Here is a 20,901-nt window from a genome sequence, read left to right as displayed (position 1 = left end):
ACTTCATTGGTTTCGATATCTTTTTATTCTGTGAATAGTTTTTATAGTCGGTAGATAGCGCAATCCATGCACCTTTTTAACAATGGAGGCCAGAGCGTCCCTCGTGCAATTTGGAGCCATGTGACATTTTCTCTCCCTTTTGATAATGGGGGGTGTAATCCAACAGTGTGAAATAAACTATGACCCCGTGTACACATTCCAGAATGTTGTTTAGCGACTAATGTTTCATTTCCTTCAGTCCCTTGAAGGTACCATGAAGGTATAGGTGATATTAACCATTCCAGTTCAAATCGACAAGGTTGTTTGACCACCTGATTGCCTTATTTTACTACTTCTATTTTTTATTTTATTTTACACTATTTTTTTTTTCACTTACAGGGTCCTTCCCAAGATACATTTCTAGTTTTACGTCAACACGGAGCGAGAAAATTACGTTACCGAGTGTTTCGGTTCAACAAGGAACGTTCCTTATGGCTTTTTGGACCTCTTCACCCTATCCGTTTATGGGCAACCAGCGTCGTCACTAACCAGTATCCTTCAATGATAAGCCTGTCATGCTGTAGAAGAAAATGATCTTATTATTGTTTACAACTTTCTTTGCAGGATCTGGATTCGTAGAGCTATATTTGAAGATATTTCTCCAAAGAAAACAATTTAAAACGATGAAAGTTCTTCAACTTCGAAAATTGCAGCCGGTTCACACTGCAATCAGACATAGTTTGACGCTAGTCTGAATAAATTTGAATGTAGCTAAAGGAAAGTTATGATTCAAAGACCCAATTTGTCTTTTTGATATAGAAAAACGGTTTCTTATGATCAGTTATGGTGAAGAGTGAGATTTCTAGGATTTCATCTTTGATACAAAGTTTAGCGTCGTAGTTGTTGAAGGTTGGGAGAGCTTGCCTGCCACTTTCTAAGGAGCGCTCGTCATGCATCCATTTTCATTCCACAAAAGAAGCAAATGTTTTTTTTTTTAATTAGTGCTCGAATTTTCAAATTCTCCTTCTACCGAGCCTAGCTTTACTTGACTCCATTTCAAAAAGATATTTCGAATTATTGGTGATTACAGTCATACTTATAAACTGTGTGTTTCTTGCACTTAAAGAACCCCCTGAAGAAACTGAGTAAGTAAGAGTGTTTCTTTGTTCACTTTCTATATCGGATGGAACTATTGCACTATTTCGAGAAAAGTCAACCAACCACTATTTGCTTTGATTTGATCTACTTTAAGTAGAGAAATTGTGCACGTCTATATGACCTTGAGACTTTTATAGGTCTGTAACGAGTTTCTACGCACAATTTTCATAAATCTTGATCTATCTTATACGAAGATGTTCTGAAAAGGTTGATTATAATTTATTGGAGCAAAAAATGATGGATTGTCTCCGAATGAGGTTCTCTTTGTACTCGAGTACACTTGTGTCTGGGAATCACCGTCTAAGGTTCAGGTTTTTTGTTAACTTATCAATTCTTGTGTTTTTTTTTTTTTCTTTTAATAATACTATCTATGGCCTGACCAAATTTTCGGTCAGTTTGCAAAGACCCGTCTCAATTTTAGTCACTTATCACTGAATTCTAGTGTTTTTCATTGCAGATACGTCTTCACTTCGATTTACACAGTAGAAATGATTCTAAAGATAATCTCTCGAGGTTTCATTCTTCACTCTTATTCCTACCTAAGAGATCCGTGGAACTGGCTCGATTTTTTCGTTGTCTTGTTAGGGTAAAAGCACTTTTTCCCCTATTTTTTACAGTTTGCTACATTAACCAAGTCTCTTCCTAGCTTTCGCCCAGCCGTTTCATAGTAATAACTATCAAACCGTCTCTTACGTTAGCAAGCAAAAACTCCACGCGCTAAGGACTGTGCCTACTATTGTGACTGCGCATACTTTTTGCGCAGCTCGATATATTCGGATTTCACATGGGTGGTGCTTATTAACAAAGGGATATTTTTGAGCGGTTCAAAACTATGCGGAGAAAGTAGAACTTAGCAAGTGCTGTTGGTATCCAAAAAGAAAATTGAGGATAGCCATGCATTTTTCAGAGATAATTACGCTTCAGTTTGGAAAAGAACGCCATACAGTGCTTTGTCTTTTAAAGCTTCTTACAAATGTTGTTGACTAATCATCTTCCAAACATGCGAGGTTACCCCATTTCCCCCGCATATTCAGTAAACTGCGCAAACATATCTTTGAATTAGTAGGCACCGTCCTTAAGTCCTTCGCGATATGCCCTAATATGGGATCACAACGTCCTTTTGTTGATAGCCACTGACTCAGTTTTTAACATTTCTCGCTAAGTATCAGTTCAAGAGAGTACGAAGTAAGGGAGCGAATCCCAGTGCCCCATGATATTTATATGAAATCTATTTTTTAGATTGTGTCCATGCTGCGATTAATTACATTTCTTGTTTCCATGACGGCGTGGTCCATTTTTACACTGACCAACAAGGCGTCGACTTTGAAATAATCATGCAGTAAGACACAAAGCTAATAATAGATTTCAAATAATGGTGTTTGATATTATAACCGTCATATCATTGAAATGGTATATTTGGACCAGTCTTAAAAGAAGTGTTAACCCCGATATCACATTACAATACATTAATATTCCTCCATTATCTTCATTCATTGAAGCGTCGGAGTCAAGTTAGTCTGCACCAACTTGGCGAACTGTCCCTTCAACTGTGTCATCCTCTTCACTCGATCTATATGGTGTCTGTAACAACTCTGAGGGCCCGAGTCGATATATTTAAGGGACTGGTTCGAGTGAAATGTAACACTGAGCAATACATTGCTCCAAAAAAAAACAAAAAAAAAACAGAAACAAAAACATTTAAGAAAATTTTCAGGGAAGATGGAAATTATATATGGTAACTGTACTGTTTATTAAAAAAAACATAAAATAAAATTATGTAATTGCTATATGCATATCTGTTTATTAAGAAATACGAAATAATGTTAGCGGCACATCTAACAGTGCGTGTGTGTATTTAATACTTTGAAATATTATAAAAATGTGGAAAAAGAAGAAAACAAAAAGATTTCGAGTATTTTTCTTTGTACGAAGGTCTAATATGGGAGATTATATATAACCATTTATAACTATTATATATGGGAGATCATATATAACTAAAAGAATATAATTTGCTGAAATCTGCAATTCCAAATCAGGTACATCACCATGGCTCCTAACATCGCGAATTTTACGGCCATCCGCGCAGTTCGCGTGCTGCGGGCTCTTAGGACAATTTCTGTTATATCAGGTAAGATAATTCATAAATAAAATAAAAATAAAGAACAGTCACACTCTCACTTGCCCAAACTGAGCTGGGCTTAGAATCTGAGCGACCGAGCGACAACGATTGCCTTTCAGGTCGTCCAAATCTGAGTCATTCAAAACGTTGTCGTTATCAGAGTTTCATCCATGACCAAACTCATTCCCAGCTGATAATCTCTGTCGTTTATTCTTTTAAATGAGAATAAATGATGAGTGTTTTGGAAAGCATTAGATGATTTCCCTTTTAGTTAATTTTTAGGGATTGAAACCGCCAACCATCGAACGAAAAAGAAAAAGAACTTGTAGGAAGTCATTTTGTTAACCACTTCCTAGATACTTCTTTTGACAATTAGTGTCCTTCGAAAGTAAGTAATCCTTGACTTGTAACCACGTGACCATGAACTTTTAAGACTCCGATAAGATTGATAAGTGGTCATTTTGGTAAGAAAGAAAACGGCTGCCAATGGATAGTCTTTTTTTTTCCAGGCAATATGACGACGAAGCTTTATTTATGGTTTCAGGTCTCCGTGCGATGGTGAACACGCTACTTCGTTCCCTGAAGCTGCTGAGTGATGTTTTGGTCTTGTTTCTCTTCTTTCTTGTCGTTATGGCTCTCATTGGTCTGCAGCTTTTCGTTGGAGAATTGAGGAACAAGTGTGTTCTTAACCATCCCGCTAATTTGACGGTTGACTTTGCGGATTACATCAATAATGAAAGTAAGGAATCCTCCTAACGCGATATTAAGTACTTTTTTGGTACTATTTTCGATGGCTCTTTGTCATGTTTCGGCTAACAGGCACAATGCTGGTGAAGGGTATGTTACGATAGTAAATCTCAGCAAAAGAAGTTCTATTTTATTGTCTACTTGGTTTACATCAATGGTTTCTGTGGAATGCAATCATGAAACGAATGAAACGGAGGAAGAACGAAATCAAAAGTTTCGATTGCAGGAAACACGGAGAGATTTATTGGGAGGGTGACGAGGGCCCGCGATCCCCCTTTCGCCTGTATCGAAAAAAACAAACAAGCATAGCCTTACACTATGGTGACATAAGCTCCCAGAATGCTGTAAGCAGCATTTCAATTAACGTGCTTCTTGCTCAAGGTAGGGGTTAGGAGTTGGGTCTTTGGCGCTCTCTTTCTGAATTTTCTGCACAACGAGCATGCTGCAGATGTCATCTTTTGTGTTCAGGTATGTGGTTTTCAAGAAAGGGAGAAGCACATATATGTGGAAATTCCTCCTTTGCCAGGTGAGTGCTATATAACACAACATACTGAGTTGACATGTCCTTAAAAAACCGAAACAGTTCAATTAAGAATAAAACTTTTCTGCCATTACTTTAGGGTTCCTTGAACTTCTACATGAGCTGGCTTCTGAGGAAAGATGTTGAGACTTAAATCAAAATAGTTAAAATCCTCTATTGTACATCCACTTTTCCATAAAGCCAGCTTGACTTTTGATCATTTTATGATACAGAATCGAGAAATAAGGGAAATGAATGTTTCCCTTAAGTTACCAACTTTTATTATTGGCTGGTAGCGTTCTCTCTTCTTTACCGGGTCGTGGATCTGAAAGCTAATTTGTTTTTTTAGGTGATGTGGTTTCTAACGTCATATAAATTTTTGCTGTTTCGAAGAGCATTCCAACGTTTCCTGCTTTAGTAAAGCAAGTTGCACATTTCCGTTCTTCAACACTATTATCCTGCGACTATAGGTTATTATAACTGTCTAAAAAAGGGTTTTACCGTTTTTGAGGGATGTGATAAAAAAATGGGGCGTGGATTTGATTTTCAGGGGGGGCGACGGCGGATGGAGGTAAAAAGAAAATAATAAAAACGCTGTAATTTTACATTTCCCCTCCAGCTTTCCCCTGCCTTCCCTTCTTCTTCCACTTACCGTCTCTACCTTTTGTTCCCTTCTTCCTTACTGTTCTTTAAATTACTACCAACGGGCTGCGCCACTTACCTTGAGCTTCCGCAACATTCTATGCCGCTCCAAGGATTCGAATCCTCACACCATTGGACGTCAGAGATTACTTCTTATCTGTATTAACCGCTAAGCAGTCGAATCAGCAACTGAAATCGGCTTGATATTTTTTCTATCAATGAGTTTAAGCTAATTCGAAGCCTTCACGACAACCACCATTTCGCAGATGTAAATGACATAAAGTGAGACCTTGAAAAATTTCAGCTCATCCAAACAGTTATATGGTCGCCCGATGGAACTTTATGAAGGAGTTAAAGGGTGGCTACGTTTACCTGAAGGAGAAGGAAAATGTTCTGAGTCTCCAGTGCAACAAAAGCAAAAATTGTTTCCAAGAGATGGGCTCTTGATTCTGAAGGACAAGTCGTCAAATATTGCAGTACGAACTTTATTTACGTTGCTGTGCAAAATATACCAGGAACAAGGTCTGGGGATCATTTCTAGTCATGATAACAAACTGTTCTATTTGAAGCTATTTTCTCTTATATATAGGGAAACATCAGGCCTTGCTGGAGCACGAGACCGCTCATTCTGGATGGTGCGATTTCGGTCGAAGTTTTAACTGTGATCTGAAAGAGTAAAATGATGACGAACTTTCGACGCGAACACAACGTTCGCACTGTGAAAAAGCGATGGTGGCACGGGCAAATAGAGCAACAACAAAACATAACCTTTGCAGTTAACTAACGAAAAGAACTTGTCATCAAACCGCTTGTAAAAAAAAAAAAAAGTCACAGAAGAATTGCAAAATGCGGTGTGAAGTGGTTTTCGGAATTTCTCGGAGAATAGAAATGAAAAAGCCACAAATGAATGGACAAGTCACAGCTACATCAAATACAGAGCAGGAGAATGGTGAATAATTTGAAAACGTGGATGAGCCAGACATCGTCGGAGAGAGCTTTCTTATACATTTGCAAATTGCATACTGCGGACTGCAGATTAACCCTAAATCACAGTTATTGAAAACTAACCGCTCTAAAATGGGTGGTTAGACTTAAATACTGCTTATAAGCGCTATTTGAAATGGGTGATTAGACTTAAATACTGCTTATCAGCGCTATTTGTAGGCGGCCAGCCGTCTGCGGTTCGCAGTTTACGTGTACCAGAAAGGGAAGGAGGAAAAGAAGAAGTTCGAACTTCAGGACTGATGTGCCGCCCATTCATCCAAATGTGCTACTTTCTCAAATTGTGGAAGTTGAAAGGCACTGTGTCAAAATAATCACAAAATTTGGATTTATCACTACAAACAGATTCGGCAAAGTCTACAAAATGGCTTATCGAGTGAAGATATGATCTTCGCAGTTATGAACGCAATTTATACAATTGCGTAGAGAAGCCTGAAAAATTCAGGACTTCAACGGGGTTTGAACTTGTGACCTCGTGATTCCGGCGCGACGCTCTAAGCAACTGAGCTATGAGGCCACTGACGTTGGGAGCTGGTCATTTGCGGGTTCTAATGGTCGCGTGAGGAATGAATCAATGATGAAATGGTACATGAAATGAATCATATATGAACTGCGGATATGAAATCAAGAGTGAAGATATGATCTTCGCAGTTATGAACGCAATTTATACAATTGCGTAGAGAAGCCACAAATGACCACAAATGACCAGCTCAAAACGTCAGTGGCTTCATAGCTCAGTTGGTTAGAGCGTCGCACTGGAATCGCGAGGTCACGGGTTCAAACCCCGTTGAAGTCCTGAATTTTTTAGGCTTCTCTACGCAATTGTATAAATTGCGTTCATAACTGCGAAGATCATAGCCTCACTTGATTTCATATCCGCAGTGCATATATGATTCATTTCATATACCATTTCATCATTAAAATGGCTTATGATCAATACATTATGAAACCCTTTTTCCTGACTTTTCAAAGTTTTCTTTTCACTTGCTTTTGATTATTACAACCTTGAAGTAAGCAAAAGATAGAGCAAATAACTAAGCAAATTAAAAATCAACAATACATCCTGTATGTTTTGGTTCTTTTATTCCTCAGAAGATAGTTCAATAATGTTGCCCCCTGCCCTCTTCAGGAGATTCATCAATGAACATTGTTCTTCTAAAACGCTGTGAGAAAGAAAAGTAGAAGCGGCTATCATGCACAGTATGCCTAATCCCAACCTGAAAGCTAAACATTTAAAATCAGTGCCTATACCTAACAACCATTGGGGTTTATAAAATACTCATGAAAAATTTCAGCTACACTAAGTTCACACAATCACCTCTAGGATTCATTTACTTACCAATATTTTACACGTACTTGCTAATAATTGACGGGCTTTTGTTGATGATTCCTACTTTCGATTTCAACCTAGTTTAAAATAAAGTAACCTAATTTCAAATTAAAATTAACCTATTAAAAGAGATTTCTTAAAAGATAAAACAGTAAAAGCGAACGATAAAAACCGACGTTTCGGAGTAGTCATGACTCCATTATCAAGGTAAAAGTTTAAAACCTTGAAATAACAGTATTTAAGCGATGTGGCGCGAAAATTAACATAATAGGTGCGAAGATTACACAAATACTTTCGCACGAATAGAGTCCGATTGCACGTTCAGGTTTGGCTTTAAAGTTCTTATATAAAGCATTTCATACAATAAGCAGTCAAATTTGTTCCTGCACTTCTTAAGAACTTCGAAGCATTTCAGTAGGTCCTGAGGGATCCTCCCGTGTACGTTCTTGCAATGTTTGGCAATGGCCGAGGACTGTTGTTTATGTCCTTTTACACGATTGTGTAAATGTCCGCCTGTGTATCCTATATAACCTGCATCGCACAGGTCACATTGGTATTTATAACCCACACCCTGTTCATTCACGATCGATGGCTCTGCTTCTTTCACATTCAGGTCTTGATCAATTTGGCGGTGGACAACGACGGGCTGGATGTTGGTGTTCACTTTTAGGCTCAGCTCCTTGAGTTGTCCTTTCACACACTTTGCTGAGGTTTGTTCTTTAAATGGTAGAACCACTCGAATTGTGTCCGTCTCTTTAGTTGGTAATAATGGTCGCTGCTGGTCACAAACCTTTGAATCAAAGAAATTTTTGATGGCAGAGTCGATGCGGCATTCGGGGAACTTTAGAGGCGAGAATACTGTCTTCAATCGGTCACATTCGTCTGAGAAGTGTGACCAAGAGGAAGATAAACTATGTGCTCGACCCAGCATAGTTCGGAGTAAACCCTGTTTGTACCGATTGTCAACGTGACTTTGGTAATGTAAGAGGAGACTTGAATTCGTGGGTTTTATGTACACCTTTGTCTCTATTTGGGGCGATCGGTTCAGTACCTGGATGCCCAAATAAGGGAGCATGCCATTGCATTCGGTTTCCATCGTAAATTTTACGGAAGAATGTGCCTTGTTAAGCGTGTTCAGGAAGTTGGATGCTGTTGCGATATTTGGCATGATAGTAAGTGTCTCATCAACGTACCTTCGATAGAAAGAAGGGAGTCTACCCTCTCGCTCGAGGTTTTCCTCAATTGAAAACACGAACACACTAGCCAGCAGGGGACCAAGGGGGGAACCCATGGCCACACCATCCGTCTGTTCGTAAAGTGCTCCATTATACTGGAAAAGTTGTCCTTTTGTAGCTACACTGAGAAGGTCAACAAGGTCCGTTTTGGTCAGGTTCAGGTCATAGGTTGAATTAAACCAGTCGTTGTCAAAAGCTCTGTTCGCGAGTATCTCAATTGTTTCATCCAAGGGTACGTTGGTAAAGAGGGAGGACACGTCGTAAGAAACCAGAATGTCACCGTTTGATATTTCTAATTCGCGAATTTCGTCGGCAAATTCAAAAATGTCAGTTACTGTGTAGCGATTCAGAGAGAGAGGCTTAAGTTTAGTGTCGAGCCATTTCGCCAGTGCGTAGTTGTAAGTTTGCGTTGCTGAGAGTATAGGGCGCATCGCCAAGCGCTCCTTGTGTGTTTTCGGTAAGCCGTACAAATGCGCTAATCTGGAACCTGTAGGACGGACAGTATCTGCTATGGACTTAGGCAGAATTCTACGAACAATGGCGTCTAAATCTTTCTCTTTCTTTAGGAGGGGGTGGTAATATGTTGGCGGTCTACCTTTACTCGAGGGCCTTTCCAGTGGAACAGCTTGAAATTTACTGGAATCATTGATGGAAGCTTCGGATAATAGTCGCAGATATTCGGACTTATCCATTACGACCACTCCCGATCCTTTATCTGGTTTGGTGATGACGATGTCGTCACGTCGTTTCAGTTGTTCGATGGCAACCAAAAGTGTCTTGGGAGGTTTCTGTACTTTGCGCTGGATGTAATTCAGAGCTACGGATCGTAGGGTTGCGGCCGCCAATTCTTTCAAATCATCGCTTTCAAGATGAGGTTCGAGGCTCCAGTAAGCCTTTTCAAAGCTCGCTTTCACTTCAATCGGTGACACTCGTTGCGGAAAGGCAAATTTCAAACCCCGACACAAAACCAGTTTCTGGAAGAAAGAGAGTTCATAAGACGATATGTTGTGAATATGCTCGTCAACATCCGTTTCTTTGTAGAGTAACCTAGCGATCTTCTTTGTGTGAGTGCTCATTACCTCCTGATAGTACTTGTTTCTGAGATTGACCATTGTGCGTAGGATGCAAGTGTAACGGAACAAACTGCAGCTTCGGCGAATTTCATCGTAGATGGAGTTGATCTCGCACTTAAGAGATGCACTTTGTTTGATCTTTTCCTTTAGCTCTTCAGAAACTACATTCCTTTCGAAGGCTACCGATGACTGCTTCCATTTAGAACTCCTTTCTTTGTCAATCTTGGCGAAAGTTGGAGTAAGATCGAAATTCTGACAGAGTCGCAGAAATTCAATTGAACCATCGCAGTTGATCTGTTTCTTGCTACACTGTTCAAGTCTCCTGAACAAGTGCAGTTGATTATCGCGTTTCAAAATTCGTATTAAAAGAGATTTCTTAAAAGATAAAACAGTAAAAGCGAACGATAAAAACCGACGTTTAACCTGAAATTAAATTCCACTGTAACATACCCACTTCTTACGACCAGTTCCAAGAACTCCAGCTCATAGTATCAAATTATTTCGGCACCAAGGAAGGCTCTATCTTCGTTGGAATACCACGTAAAGAAAGCTTGATGATTCCACTCTTGTTACTGAAACACACTCCATTTTTTTCCTTTCTGATGGTAAATCAATCACAATATTTTATTAATGTTGCTTTAGCTCCTGTCCGGTCAATTACAGCTGCATGGCGAATGCGGGACCCAACCCCGATCATGGATACACCAGCTTCGATAACATTGGATGGGCCTTACTGATGGCTTTCCAAATTCTTACAATGGACCAATGGGAAACCCTTTACAACAAGGTACACTTTGGGCCAATATGACACTTGCAGCAAGACCTCACATATAAGATGTTCGGAGAAAGTTACCATTCTAGGGCCTCTCTGGTATAGAGAGTGCCAAAAATACAGTGCTTCAAAGTGAGCTTTAAATGTCAAAAATACACACCAAGCTGATATGTAAATCCATCCCGGCCCACCTCTAAATGAAAAACATTTGCTAGCCGCGCTCGCCTCGTTTCGATTTCGTAATTCGACTGTATTTGTCGGTTGACTCTTTTTCTCTCTAGTGGGCTTCTTTTAGCCAAATAAGTCTAAGAACTTATTTTATCTGAATTCAATGCAGGAAGAACGAGAAGGTAAGTTTAATTTCCCATGTTACCTGCGCACACAAAGATATGGGCCATTCCTACTTATGATGATTGCATTAGTGTTTCGTTCCTTAATTCTAGGGAACATATATCTCTAAAAGTTCCATTCTTCAGTGAAAAATTACCATTGTTCTTAAGTTTAAACTTAGTTACTGCCATCTTAAAGTTTATGGTTAGACCGACGAAAAAACCTTCCAAGTGACTTTTGGGGTATAAAAGAGTTTAATTGATATATTAGACCGCAACATGCGAGATTACCGAAAATGAGCTGCTTTATGTACATTTTCTCAACCTGCTGTCCAAACTATGAAGTACGTTTCTTGTTTCCATCCATCTTTGTCAGGTGACCAAGGCACTGGGTGTATGGTATGTTTTCTACTTTGTGATCACAATTTTCTTCTGCTCATTTTACCTGCTGAACCTTGTCTTGGCTGTGGTTTATTTATCCTATGAAAAAGAAATGAAAGCAATCGAACAGGAGGTGAGTAAAACAATTAATTTCAATTCATCACGCTTGAACCTTCAAATCAGCTGCGTTGCATTATTAATTAGTATAATAGGCTGATTAATGAAAATTAATTGCAACGATTAGTTGCACTTTAGGTGATTATAACGCGATAATTACCAAAGGAATCAATGCAAGTAAAGCTATGATCCTCGCAGTTATGGACTCAATTTCAGCAATATTGCGTAAAGAAGCCTGAAAAATCCAGGACTTCATCGGGGTTTGAACCCGTGACCTCGCGATACCGGTGCGATCCTCTGCGAGGATCATAGCTTTACTTGATTTCATTTCCGCAGTTTAGTATATGAAGTATATGATTAATTTCATGGATCATTTCATTTATTGATTCATTCCTCATCGGAAGATTAGAACCCATAAATGACCAGCTCCCAATCTCAGTGGCTTCATACCCCAGTTGCTTAGAGCGTCGCACCGCTTTCGGGAGGTCACGGGTTCCAACCCCGTTGAAGTCCGCAATTGCTGAAATTGCGTCCTTACCTGCGAGATTCATAGCTTTACTTTATTTCATATCCACACTTCAGTAAACGATTGATTTCACATTTCATTTCATTCATTAATTACCAAAACAGGTGCGGATCTAGGGGAGACAAATGGGTGAATTTTCACTCCCCCTTTTTCTGAGCCCCCCTTCTTTCTTTTTGTTTTCTTATCCCTCAAACACCTCAACCAGGCTTTGGTTCTATTACATTTATTACAAAAATTCACCCCCCCCCCCCCCCCTTAATTCAAAATCCTGGATCCGCGCCTGCAAAGGGTTCTTTTTTTTTTTTTCAAAATGGCCGTTTTGTCGAGTTGATTGACGAAGAAAATACTTGTTTTGAATAAAATGCATATTACTTTTCAAATAACTGTAATCACCTATGTAATTAAACTAAAACAATCATTCCCCTCAGGCTCGATGAATATGGGTGAATAATTGTTAGTAAAGACTGAACTATATTAAACCTGTAAAGTACTTACCAACTGAAACCTCGGAAAACTAATTTACTTTGTTTTCATTGAAGTTCGATGTACATTCGCCCGGCTTTGTGGCAGGAGAACAAATAAAATGAGTGCTTTCTATCTGACCAGTGATAAACCATACATTTTTCCATAACGATAAACGGTAGAATTTTTACATTTAAAGCAATCTTCATGTTAAGTGCTCCATGCTTATCGCATTTCCCAATTCCTTTTCATTTTTCAAAGGAAAGACGAAGAGAGACCCTAAGGAAAACTGCTGCGTCGTATACGGCTGACTCTGGAACCTTAACTTCCCTGAAACCATTAAGTAAACCAAGTAACCAAGCCGGTATGGTGGAGATGACACTGAACGCTGACAATACCACTGGAGTTCCAAAAGTTGACGAAGGCGATATCAGTGACCAGTCCAACCTTCCTGGAGGACGCTGCAAGTGTTTTCAACATGTGTCGACAAATTTCGTGAACTGTTTGAACAAATTTCCATTTCTCAAGCTCCTAAAGAAACACATGCGTTCCATAGCCGAAAGTGCTTTGTTTGATGTAGTTATTGTTAGTGTTATCTTGATGAACACCGTTGTGCTCGCTCTCTATCATCATGGAATTGACAAGTCGTTCGAAAATGTCTTAGACGTGTGCAATATGGTATGTGGAAATGTCCATACTCCAACAATATTAATAGAACAGATGTAGTGTGACTGTTGATGTTTGTACTTTTATGCGTTGGCCTATAAACCAGGCTAATTGAGAGTTTCACACGCCAATATTGGCGGCTAGTTGGGAGAAAAGTCCATTGCACGTAGTCGCGACTAGCGACAGAGGAGCATTACATTGTCGTCTCTCTCGCAAGCAAAACTGTAGGAGGATCGAAAACACTTGTTCTACTTCTTCAGACTGTCACGCTCTCGGAGAAGTAACATCGAAAGTGGCATCATTATCTTCTTCATTGGCCTATAATTGTTGAACAAGGAAACTAAAAAAAAAAATTCGCCTTTAATGACATGCTTTTTGTTGATGTTTGTATTTTAAAAACATATATAGGTGGTTTGCAGCCAATCCCTAGGGACACTGATATAATAATGCTGCAATGTACAATGCCTGGTGGACGAACAAAAGGAGCTTAGTAGAGATCTTTTATTTTGTCCACCGACCACTCTGGTGGCGATGACAAAACGTGAAAACCACCTATAGAGAGAAGCAACAAGAGCACTAGCAGACCTTTTTCCTTGATTTAAAAAAAAAAAAAAAAGCAAGGTTCACCAATCACCTCTTGCCGATTGTTTCTCACTAAGTAGAAACCCTTACCATGCACTGGTTTTCTTGTTGTCTTTTTTTTTGTGGTCCTCAACGGTAGTTATTTGCCGTTGCATCTTTGGTCAAGGTTACCAAATGTTACATGCATGTACTGCATGAGGTTGCCATCCTATCATCCTCAGGTATTCACGCTTATCTTTGTGGCCGAGATGATATGGAAACTCCTCGCCATTGGACCTCTCACCTATGTTAAATGCGGATGGAACGTATTTGATGCCCTTATTGTCATCGCAAGTATCGCTGGGTATCTTACCACCTCTGGTGCAAGTTTCAGTATCCTTCGAAGCTTGCGATTGGTAAGTTTTTTATTTATTTATTTTTATTTTATTTACATGATTTACACTTGTACTTACTTCTTACACAATACTTGCACTTCCTACGATACATGTTACAATACCATAACACTAGTCAAATGGAATTACTGTTGATCTGTTTACAACGTAATTGTTTAAATTTTACTTGTTCTAGTCACTAATAAGAATTTTGTTTGTTACTTCCACTATGTAGGGTATTGGTTTTCTAGAATCTAATAGGTTGTTAAGTAAATACATAGCAAGAAAATCAAAATACAGAAGCTGAGAAGTAGAAGGACACAATGTAATTTTATACGGACAGAAAAAAATTTCCATTTTTTCCTAAACTCTTTCTCCTTATTACAAGTGACTGCAATATATTTTTGATGAAATGGTATATGAAATGAATCATATATGAACTACGGATATGAAATCAAGTGAAGCTATGATCTTCGCTTTTTTCAGACATTTTTCAGGCTTCTCTACGCAATTGCAAAAATTGCGCTCATAACTGCGAAGATCATAGCTTTTCTTAATATATTTTTCTATATTAATTTTTTCGCGCACAAGTGAGGAAAAATCATCGAAATTGTACTTCTGGTATTTAAAGCGTTAACATATAAGAAATATTTACCTAAAATAATAAGATGGTTGAGAGCCAAACAGTAGTTGTGACAGCGAATAATTCCGAACATAACCTCCAGTTCTGACAGAAGCAGTTTCGTATTACTAGAGGTTGAGTACCACTCCTGGAATCCATCCCAAAAGGAATTTGCGTGCTTGCAGTTTACAAACAAATGCCACAGGGTCTGACACTCAGAATGACAAAAGGGATAGAAGGGCGAGGCAACTTTTTTCATTTTATATAACAAGCTATTCGTTGGTAAAATTCGGTGAATGATTTTGTATTGGAACATCGTCAATTTAATTTCTCTTGTGGCTTTGAATGGTAGGAGGTAGATTTTCGACAAGTCACTTTTCTCGACGCCAGATTGCGATTGGTAAGTTGGCCTTATCACCAGCTACAGTCTCGGCCACAAATTTTGTACCACAGACGGAAATTTGCTCACCTTATGTCCCCCTTAAATGTTGATGTTCATGGATTCGAGTGCAAAAACCAAACGGTAAACACAACATTGAAGGGAGGAAGGAGGAGGGGCACGTTATTTTACTGACGCGATTTAAGTGCTGTTCTGGCGAAGTGTTACAACTATATTTGAACTATTTACGACAGAAGTTGTCGTATTGATGTCACCTATTGCACTTTCATCGTATCAGATATTTCAACTTTTATTTTTTTATAATCTTTCAATCGATAAACTTAAAGCGGATCAAACGTTTTTGGATTTAAAAAAATATATTAAAATAGTTAGCACTCTGGACTTCACAAAACCTGATGACGCCTTCATGAATAGCAATTCAAATTTGAGGACTTCTATCAGGAAAAAAAGTGATTTCTGAACCCTTTCAAACCCTGGTATCGTAAAAGGGAAATCTGAAGTTCAGTGGGTCGGAGGACTAGCCAAGGGGGTAGCCCAAGATCGACGGCTATCCATGTAGCAGGCACTAATTAGACAAAAAAATGAAACACAGGTCAAATCTTAGGAATGCCGCCAAATGCGAATTTTTGTTGACTTTGTTTTTCTTTTTTTTTTTTTTTCTCATCGTAGTTTCGGGTTCTTAATCTCGCTCAATCTTGGAAAACTATGGCGAAATTGGTGACAGCGATAGCCAGGAGCGTAGGGCCCGTTGGCAATATCACGTTGATTCTCGGGGTTATCATTTATATTTTCGCTGTCATTGGAATAAAGGTTTTTGGTGACGCATACAAAATGGGCACGTCTGGAGAGGTTCTTCGATGGAACTTCAATGACTTTTGGCACGCCTTCATGATGGTATTCCGAGTGCTGTGTGGCGAGTGGGTTGAGCCTCTCTGGGACTGTATGACAGCTACCAATCCGATGGCTATTTTGTTCTTTTTACCAGCTTTTGTTATCGGGAATTTCATTGTAAGTATTTAATGGCCAGCACAACAAGGGGGGTCCGAGACTCTTTGCTCCGTGAAGGGGTTAAAGCGAGAGGGACGACCTCGCCAATATTTGGAGAGGACAAACGTCAACGCCATGATTTGAAATTGTCCAGGTAGTAAATACATATTATCAGCTATTCATACGCTCTCTATAGAGCGTAAAACCTGGACATTTCATGTCGTTGCCGTAGCCAAGATGTGAGAGGCACTTTTAGATTAAATTTGTGTTTAAAACGTATTGGTTGTGATTCTTCCTGTCGAACGTCGAAGCCTAAGTTTCTCAAGTTTGTTTCATCGATCCCGTCATCTTTCATGCGTTCTTGACAAAGACTCGTTTAAGCCGATTTAAGTATACCGTCACAGCAGGGAGGCAATGTGACCTAGTGGCTAGGGCGCTGGTCTTGAGACCCGTTGAAAATTTGATCCTGGTATGCCCTGATTCAACCTTCCGGTTGCACTTGTAAATAGCCAACTGGTCTGCCTCCGGTCAGTGGGGATTCTGAACAGTTGATCTTGTTTCGTTGATATCTTTTAATTGGCCCTGAAAATAATCTATGGGGAGAGATAAAGTAAGTATGTATGTATGATAGACACCGGGACTACCTATTTTTAAGGGCATGCGCACATCCTTTTCACTTGAATAGCAACATTTCGCGGGGGACTCTTGTGAGTTGTCGGCCTCGTTTGGCAGAGCACGGGAAACTGTGGAACAGGTGGGGCTTAAACCTCCAGCAGATCCAGCATTTGGGATCTTTGAAAACACTTTTAAATAGTTAAATTTCCTCTTGCGTTCGTTCAAGAACACTTCGTCTAGAGCTCTGTCTGTACCACTTATTCATTTTACGCATGCTTGCCTTAGGAAACCAAACCCTCTATTGGCAGAGACTACTTGAGGACACGAGGTAAACAAAGAGTCGGTTGACTAGGTGCACTTAAGTATTAAAAGCAAATATCGTATCCTGCTTGTCATAAGATCTTTTTTGATGCAGGTCCTAAACCTCTTCATAGCTTTGTTGTTGAGTGCTTTTGAGGCTAATGGCGACTATGGCGATGGCTCTGACGAAGAGGGACAAAACAATTCCATGTTTAAGAGACTTTTGGAGAAGCTCACTAAGACGAAAAAGACTCGACTGTTTGTCGCGACGGTTAAGGAACGATATAAACTGTACGAGGTGCAACTTCTGGAGAGTAACCTTTCCACTCAAGGCAGCCCTCTTAATACACAGCAGGGAGGAGTGTCACAGAGCCCATGCAGGGACCTCCAGGATGGTGAGTAAGAAACTGGCAGCAAAAGCGGAATGTTAATTTACAAAAAAAAAAAAAAAAAAAGAAAGAAAAGAAAAGAAAAAACAAAAACAGGTATTATCAATGGTGATTCGGGGGCATTCAGAAAAAAATACGATTGCTCCTAACATAAGTCGATTCCCTGACCTTTCGATGACTAATTCACCACGCATATAATGCCACCACGGAGAACGTCATGTGAGCTGGCATACTAGTCAAGGGTCAGACGGAAAAGATTGCATCCTCATGGACTTTCCTCGTTTTGAACCTGTTAACGCAGATTTTCGCTTCTCCCTCCAGGTCGAGATGTGGTCATTTCCGGTGGCAAATATCTAGGAAGGGCGCCAAAGAGATACATTGTTGAAGTCGATGACTGTCTACCGGAGTGCTGCATTTTTCCGGAATGCACAAAACAGCACTTCACGTGGCTCAAACTTCGATGTAGCATCAGATGCCTTGTGGAGCACAGATACACGGAATGGTTTATCCTGTTCATTGTCATGTTCAGTAGCTTTGTTCTGGTAGGGTGTTTATGGTGTGATACACAAATAAAGCATTTCAATTCATTTTAACAAGCCAGTAACAGTCGTTAGCTGCCCCCTGCCAGAGAATAAAAGTTATGATTAACTAACAAAAGCAGAGTAAAAACTACATTTACATTAATGGTCGGCTTAGCTCGCTCTGGCAGACTATTCCATGTGAAAGCACCCCCGTACCCCCTTTTGAGGGCCTTGGTATATTTTTAGTAGGCCTTCGAGTAACTAGAATACGTTGAGAACCAAGATGATTATGCCTATGGATGGCATTTACTGCTTCTTTACTGTTCAATTAATCATCAACGTTTTCCACTGTTTTTTTCCGTCTGTCAGCGAAGCTAGTCAGTTAGTTTATTTTTACTGAGGCCAGCCCCAATGTACGCCCAAAATGAGCTCCAATAATCACGATGAGCTAGAATCAATGTTCTTTAAATTATCCCTACTTAGTAGAGTCCTTTGAAGCACATCGGTTTTAACCTCTTGATCACGTCGAGAACTCTGGCAACTTAACCACTGATAACTTCAGAAATATGGCTCCCCAACAGAGAGTCTAGTCCAGTTGAATGCTTTAGGCACTTGTATGTAATTACACTTTGAAATGAATAAATTATCCATAAAGGCAAATGGGAAGTTTACTTGTTTGCAGCCTAGTTGAGGAAACGTACGCGTTTTAGGTTTATTTATCGCCCCAATCAATGATTGTTGACTAATCACTCTGCAGTGAAACGACAACAGAAAACAACACAAGTGAAGGGGAGGGGCATCTATAGATCATCACTGATCATGTAACACTAACTAAACTGAAGCAAAGTACAGTAGTAATGAAGGGGGTAGTTTCTAAAGAAACTGTGGTGCTGCGTCGGTGGGGAAGTATAGTATACACAAATTTGGTTTTATCAACGGAGTTGACAATGTAAATCGGCCACCGTACAGAGATTCTAAAAGCTGACGTTTCGAGCGCTAGCCCTTCGTCAGATCAAATCGAGGAATAGTAGGTTATGTGTAGGTTTTATAGTAGAGTAGGAGCTACGCTATTGGTTGTAACATGGCAACGTGAAAAATAGGAATACATTAGTTAAATGAAAAGCGTTCGTTAATACCGTGAGGATTAAGGGTGCCTATTTGGAAGATGAATTTTGCTCTAGATTCTTGCGGCTTTCCGTCGTACCTAGATTTAACGGAAATTTTCAATATAATTGTGATCAATTCCATTCCTTTACATATTCCCGGCCTTCTACTCGTCTGGGCCGTCCTACGGTCAAAGTCAGCAGTTACTTTATCTATCACAGAATGACTGGCAGCAGTTCAGCAATCAGATATTTCATCACGGTCGCAGAATGATTTGCAGTAGTACAGCGTCGAGTCTGAACCAAGTCCTGGGAGTACTTCGAAGGCACCGGTTAAAAAAAAAAAGACATCCGCGAGCGATGGCACCCCGACGACGAGAAAGTGAAGCTCCGTTTGATATGTCAGCGATATGTCTACCGAGCGCGACTGACGTGGATCATACCTAATTGGATTAATTTTTGTTTCCAGTGTCGGCCACGTCCTGCTATGGCCTCGATATATGATAAAATGGCTTTACACGTGACCCCTGCGTAATACATCTAACCACAAGTGTAACATTATCTCATGCCAATGCAAATACCTGGAGAGCCCGCATACCGGTCACAAAAATCGTTGACACCTCAAACGCAAAACACCGAAAAAACGTGAAAAATTACATTTATAAATAGGTGCAAAAATGTTGGGGCCCTCATACGTGAGTGTCCCATCCACGAGGATACAATTAAAAGCAATGAAATTGAAAACAAACAAACAAACAGTCTCCAGAGAGAGGATCACCCAGGTAACTGTCCTATTCTGGCACCCCTCTCAGGACCAGGAAAAGACCAGGCAAAATAACTTAAGAATGATACCTTGTTTACCTAGGTTTTTGAAGACATCCACCTCGCCGAGCGGCAGCGTCTTCAAGTGGCCTTGCACATCCTCAACTACTTCTTCGCAGTTATATTTTCACTGGAATTCTTGCTGAAGATTCTCGGTCTAGGAGTTGTCACGTATTTTTCTTCAGTATGGAACTGTTTGGACGCCTTTATTGTAGCGGTGGGTATAACTTTAACGTTTACTTGAGATTGTATATTGGTTGACTAACACACGCACCATAATTCAAACGAGGATCTCGTCTCGTCTAAAGGCACTGTGCACTGATTGTAAAGAAAATCTTAGAAAGGTTACCTCTGTGCGATACAGCTAAGGTCATTAATGTATTGTTCGATTTTACGTGTGGGTGATGCATTTCTAGTAAAAGCAACTTTACTAGGCGCGACTTTGTCAACACTTCTATCTTGTTTTATTGCAGTTGCGTTACGACTTTAATTTGTGGCCATGAACACTAGATATACGCCACAAAAGTCTGTTATTTAAAGATCCTTATAACTTACAAGCATGCTTGTTAACAACAAGAAAAACAGCATTCCGTAGTATCTTGTATAATTGTTTAAAAATCGATGAGTAACCAGGGGGCATAATTGAAAAGTTAAAAACGTTCTCTGGTTTAAAGTTGAGAATGCACGCGTCGTCGACAGAGGCAATTCACGCGTAAGAAAAACGCTGGAATCCTGGCACACTGCAATTACTAGCCAGGCAGACAATAGTTCTAAGCAGCGGCCAAGACAATACTAACTTTTATTGTAATCTTATCCATCACAAGTATTTCTTTTGTATTTCTGTATTTATTCATATTCGTTCTCTATTTTCTCGCCTTTTTTCTACATATATATTTTTACCTTCGCTTTTTACACCTCACTTTTTTAAAGATTGCCGACTGGCAATCGAAAGCTCAGTGTTTTTAAACTTTTAACCAGAGAACGTTTTTAACTTTTTTAACTATAGATCTCGCTTGCTTGCTTAAAGGAGAACACAGAACTTTCGGTGTTTCGATCTCTTCGGACGTTGCGAGCGTTGCGTCCTCTTCGAGCCATCTCTAGGATGGAGGGGATGAAGGTAGGCAGCATCAT

The 20,901-nt window shown here is 39.7% G+C and overlaps 2 protein-coding genes and 1 non-coding gene across 3 annotated transcripts in view; 2 read left to right on the top strand and 1 right to left on the bottom strand.

The window, feature by feature from the left end:
• LOC138026911 (sodium channel protein 1 brain-like) overlaps positions 1–20,901 on the top strand; it is a 50,016-nt gene that overhangs the window by 7,144 nt on the left and 21,971 nt on the right. The window contains exons 3-17 of the mRNA XM_068874367.1: positions 379–530; positions 1,044–1,124; positions 1,595–1,723; positions 3,174–3,265; positions 3,801–3,995; positions 4,472–4,529; positions 10,448–10,592; positions 11,283–11,420; positions 12,654–13,070; positions 13,862–14,035; positions 15,703–16,041; positions 17,051–17,330; positions 17,646–17,866; positions 19,814–19,987; positions 20,777–20,887. Coding sequence (XP_068730468.1) covers positions 379–530; positions 1,044–1,124; positions 1,595–1,723; positions 3,174–3,265; positions 3,801–3,995; positions 4,472–4,529; positions 10,448–10,592; positions 11,283–11,420; positions 12,654–13,070; positions 13,862–14,035; positions 15,703–16,041; positions 17,051–17,330; positions 17,646–17,866; positions 19,814–19,987; positions 20,777–20,887 — 2,706 coding nt within the window. The remainder of the gene's footprint in view (positions 1–378; positions 531–1,043; positions 1,125–1,594; positions 1,724–3,173; positions 3,266–3,800; positions 3,996–4,471; positions 4,530–10,447; positions 10,593–11,282; positions 11,421–12,653; positions 13,071–13,861; positions 14,036–15,702; positions 16,042–17,050; positions 17,331–17,645; positions 17,867–19,813; positions 19,988–20,776; positions 20,888–20,901) is intronic.
• Trnas-gga (transfer RNA serine (anticodon GGA)) lies at positions 6,891–6,963 on the top strand. The gene has a single exon. It is a non-coding gene; the product is annotated as a tRNA-Ser (tRNA).
• On the bottom strand, positions 7,778–9,779 carry LOC138026912 (uncharacterized). Its single transcript, XM_068874368.1, has one exon. The coding sequence runs from the start codon at positions 9,422–9,424 to the stop codon at positions 7,778–7,780; it is 1,647 nt and encodes a 548-aa protein (XP_068730469.1). The 5' UTR covers positions 9,425–9,779.

The sequence above is a fragment of the Montipora capricornis genome, chromosome 12 (genome assembly GCF_036669925.1).
Source record: "Montipora capricornis isolate CH-2021 chromosome 12, ASM3666992v2, whole genome shotgun sequence".
Lineage (NCBI taxonomy): Eukaryota > Metazoa > Cnidaria > Anthozoa > Scleractinia > Acroporidae > Montipora > Montipora capricornis.
This window is presented reverse-complemented; position numbering and strand designations above follow the sequence as displayed.

Excerpts from the sequence above, each read along its gene's own strand:
- LOC138026912 (XM_068874368.1), bottom strand. The coding sequence starts at position 9,424 with ATGGATAAGTCCGAATATCTGCGACTATTATCCGAAGCTTCCATCAAT.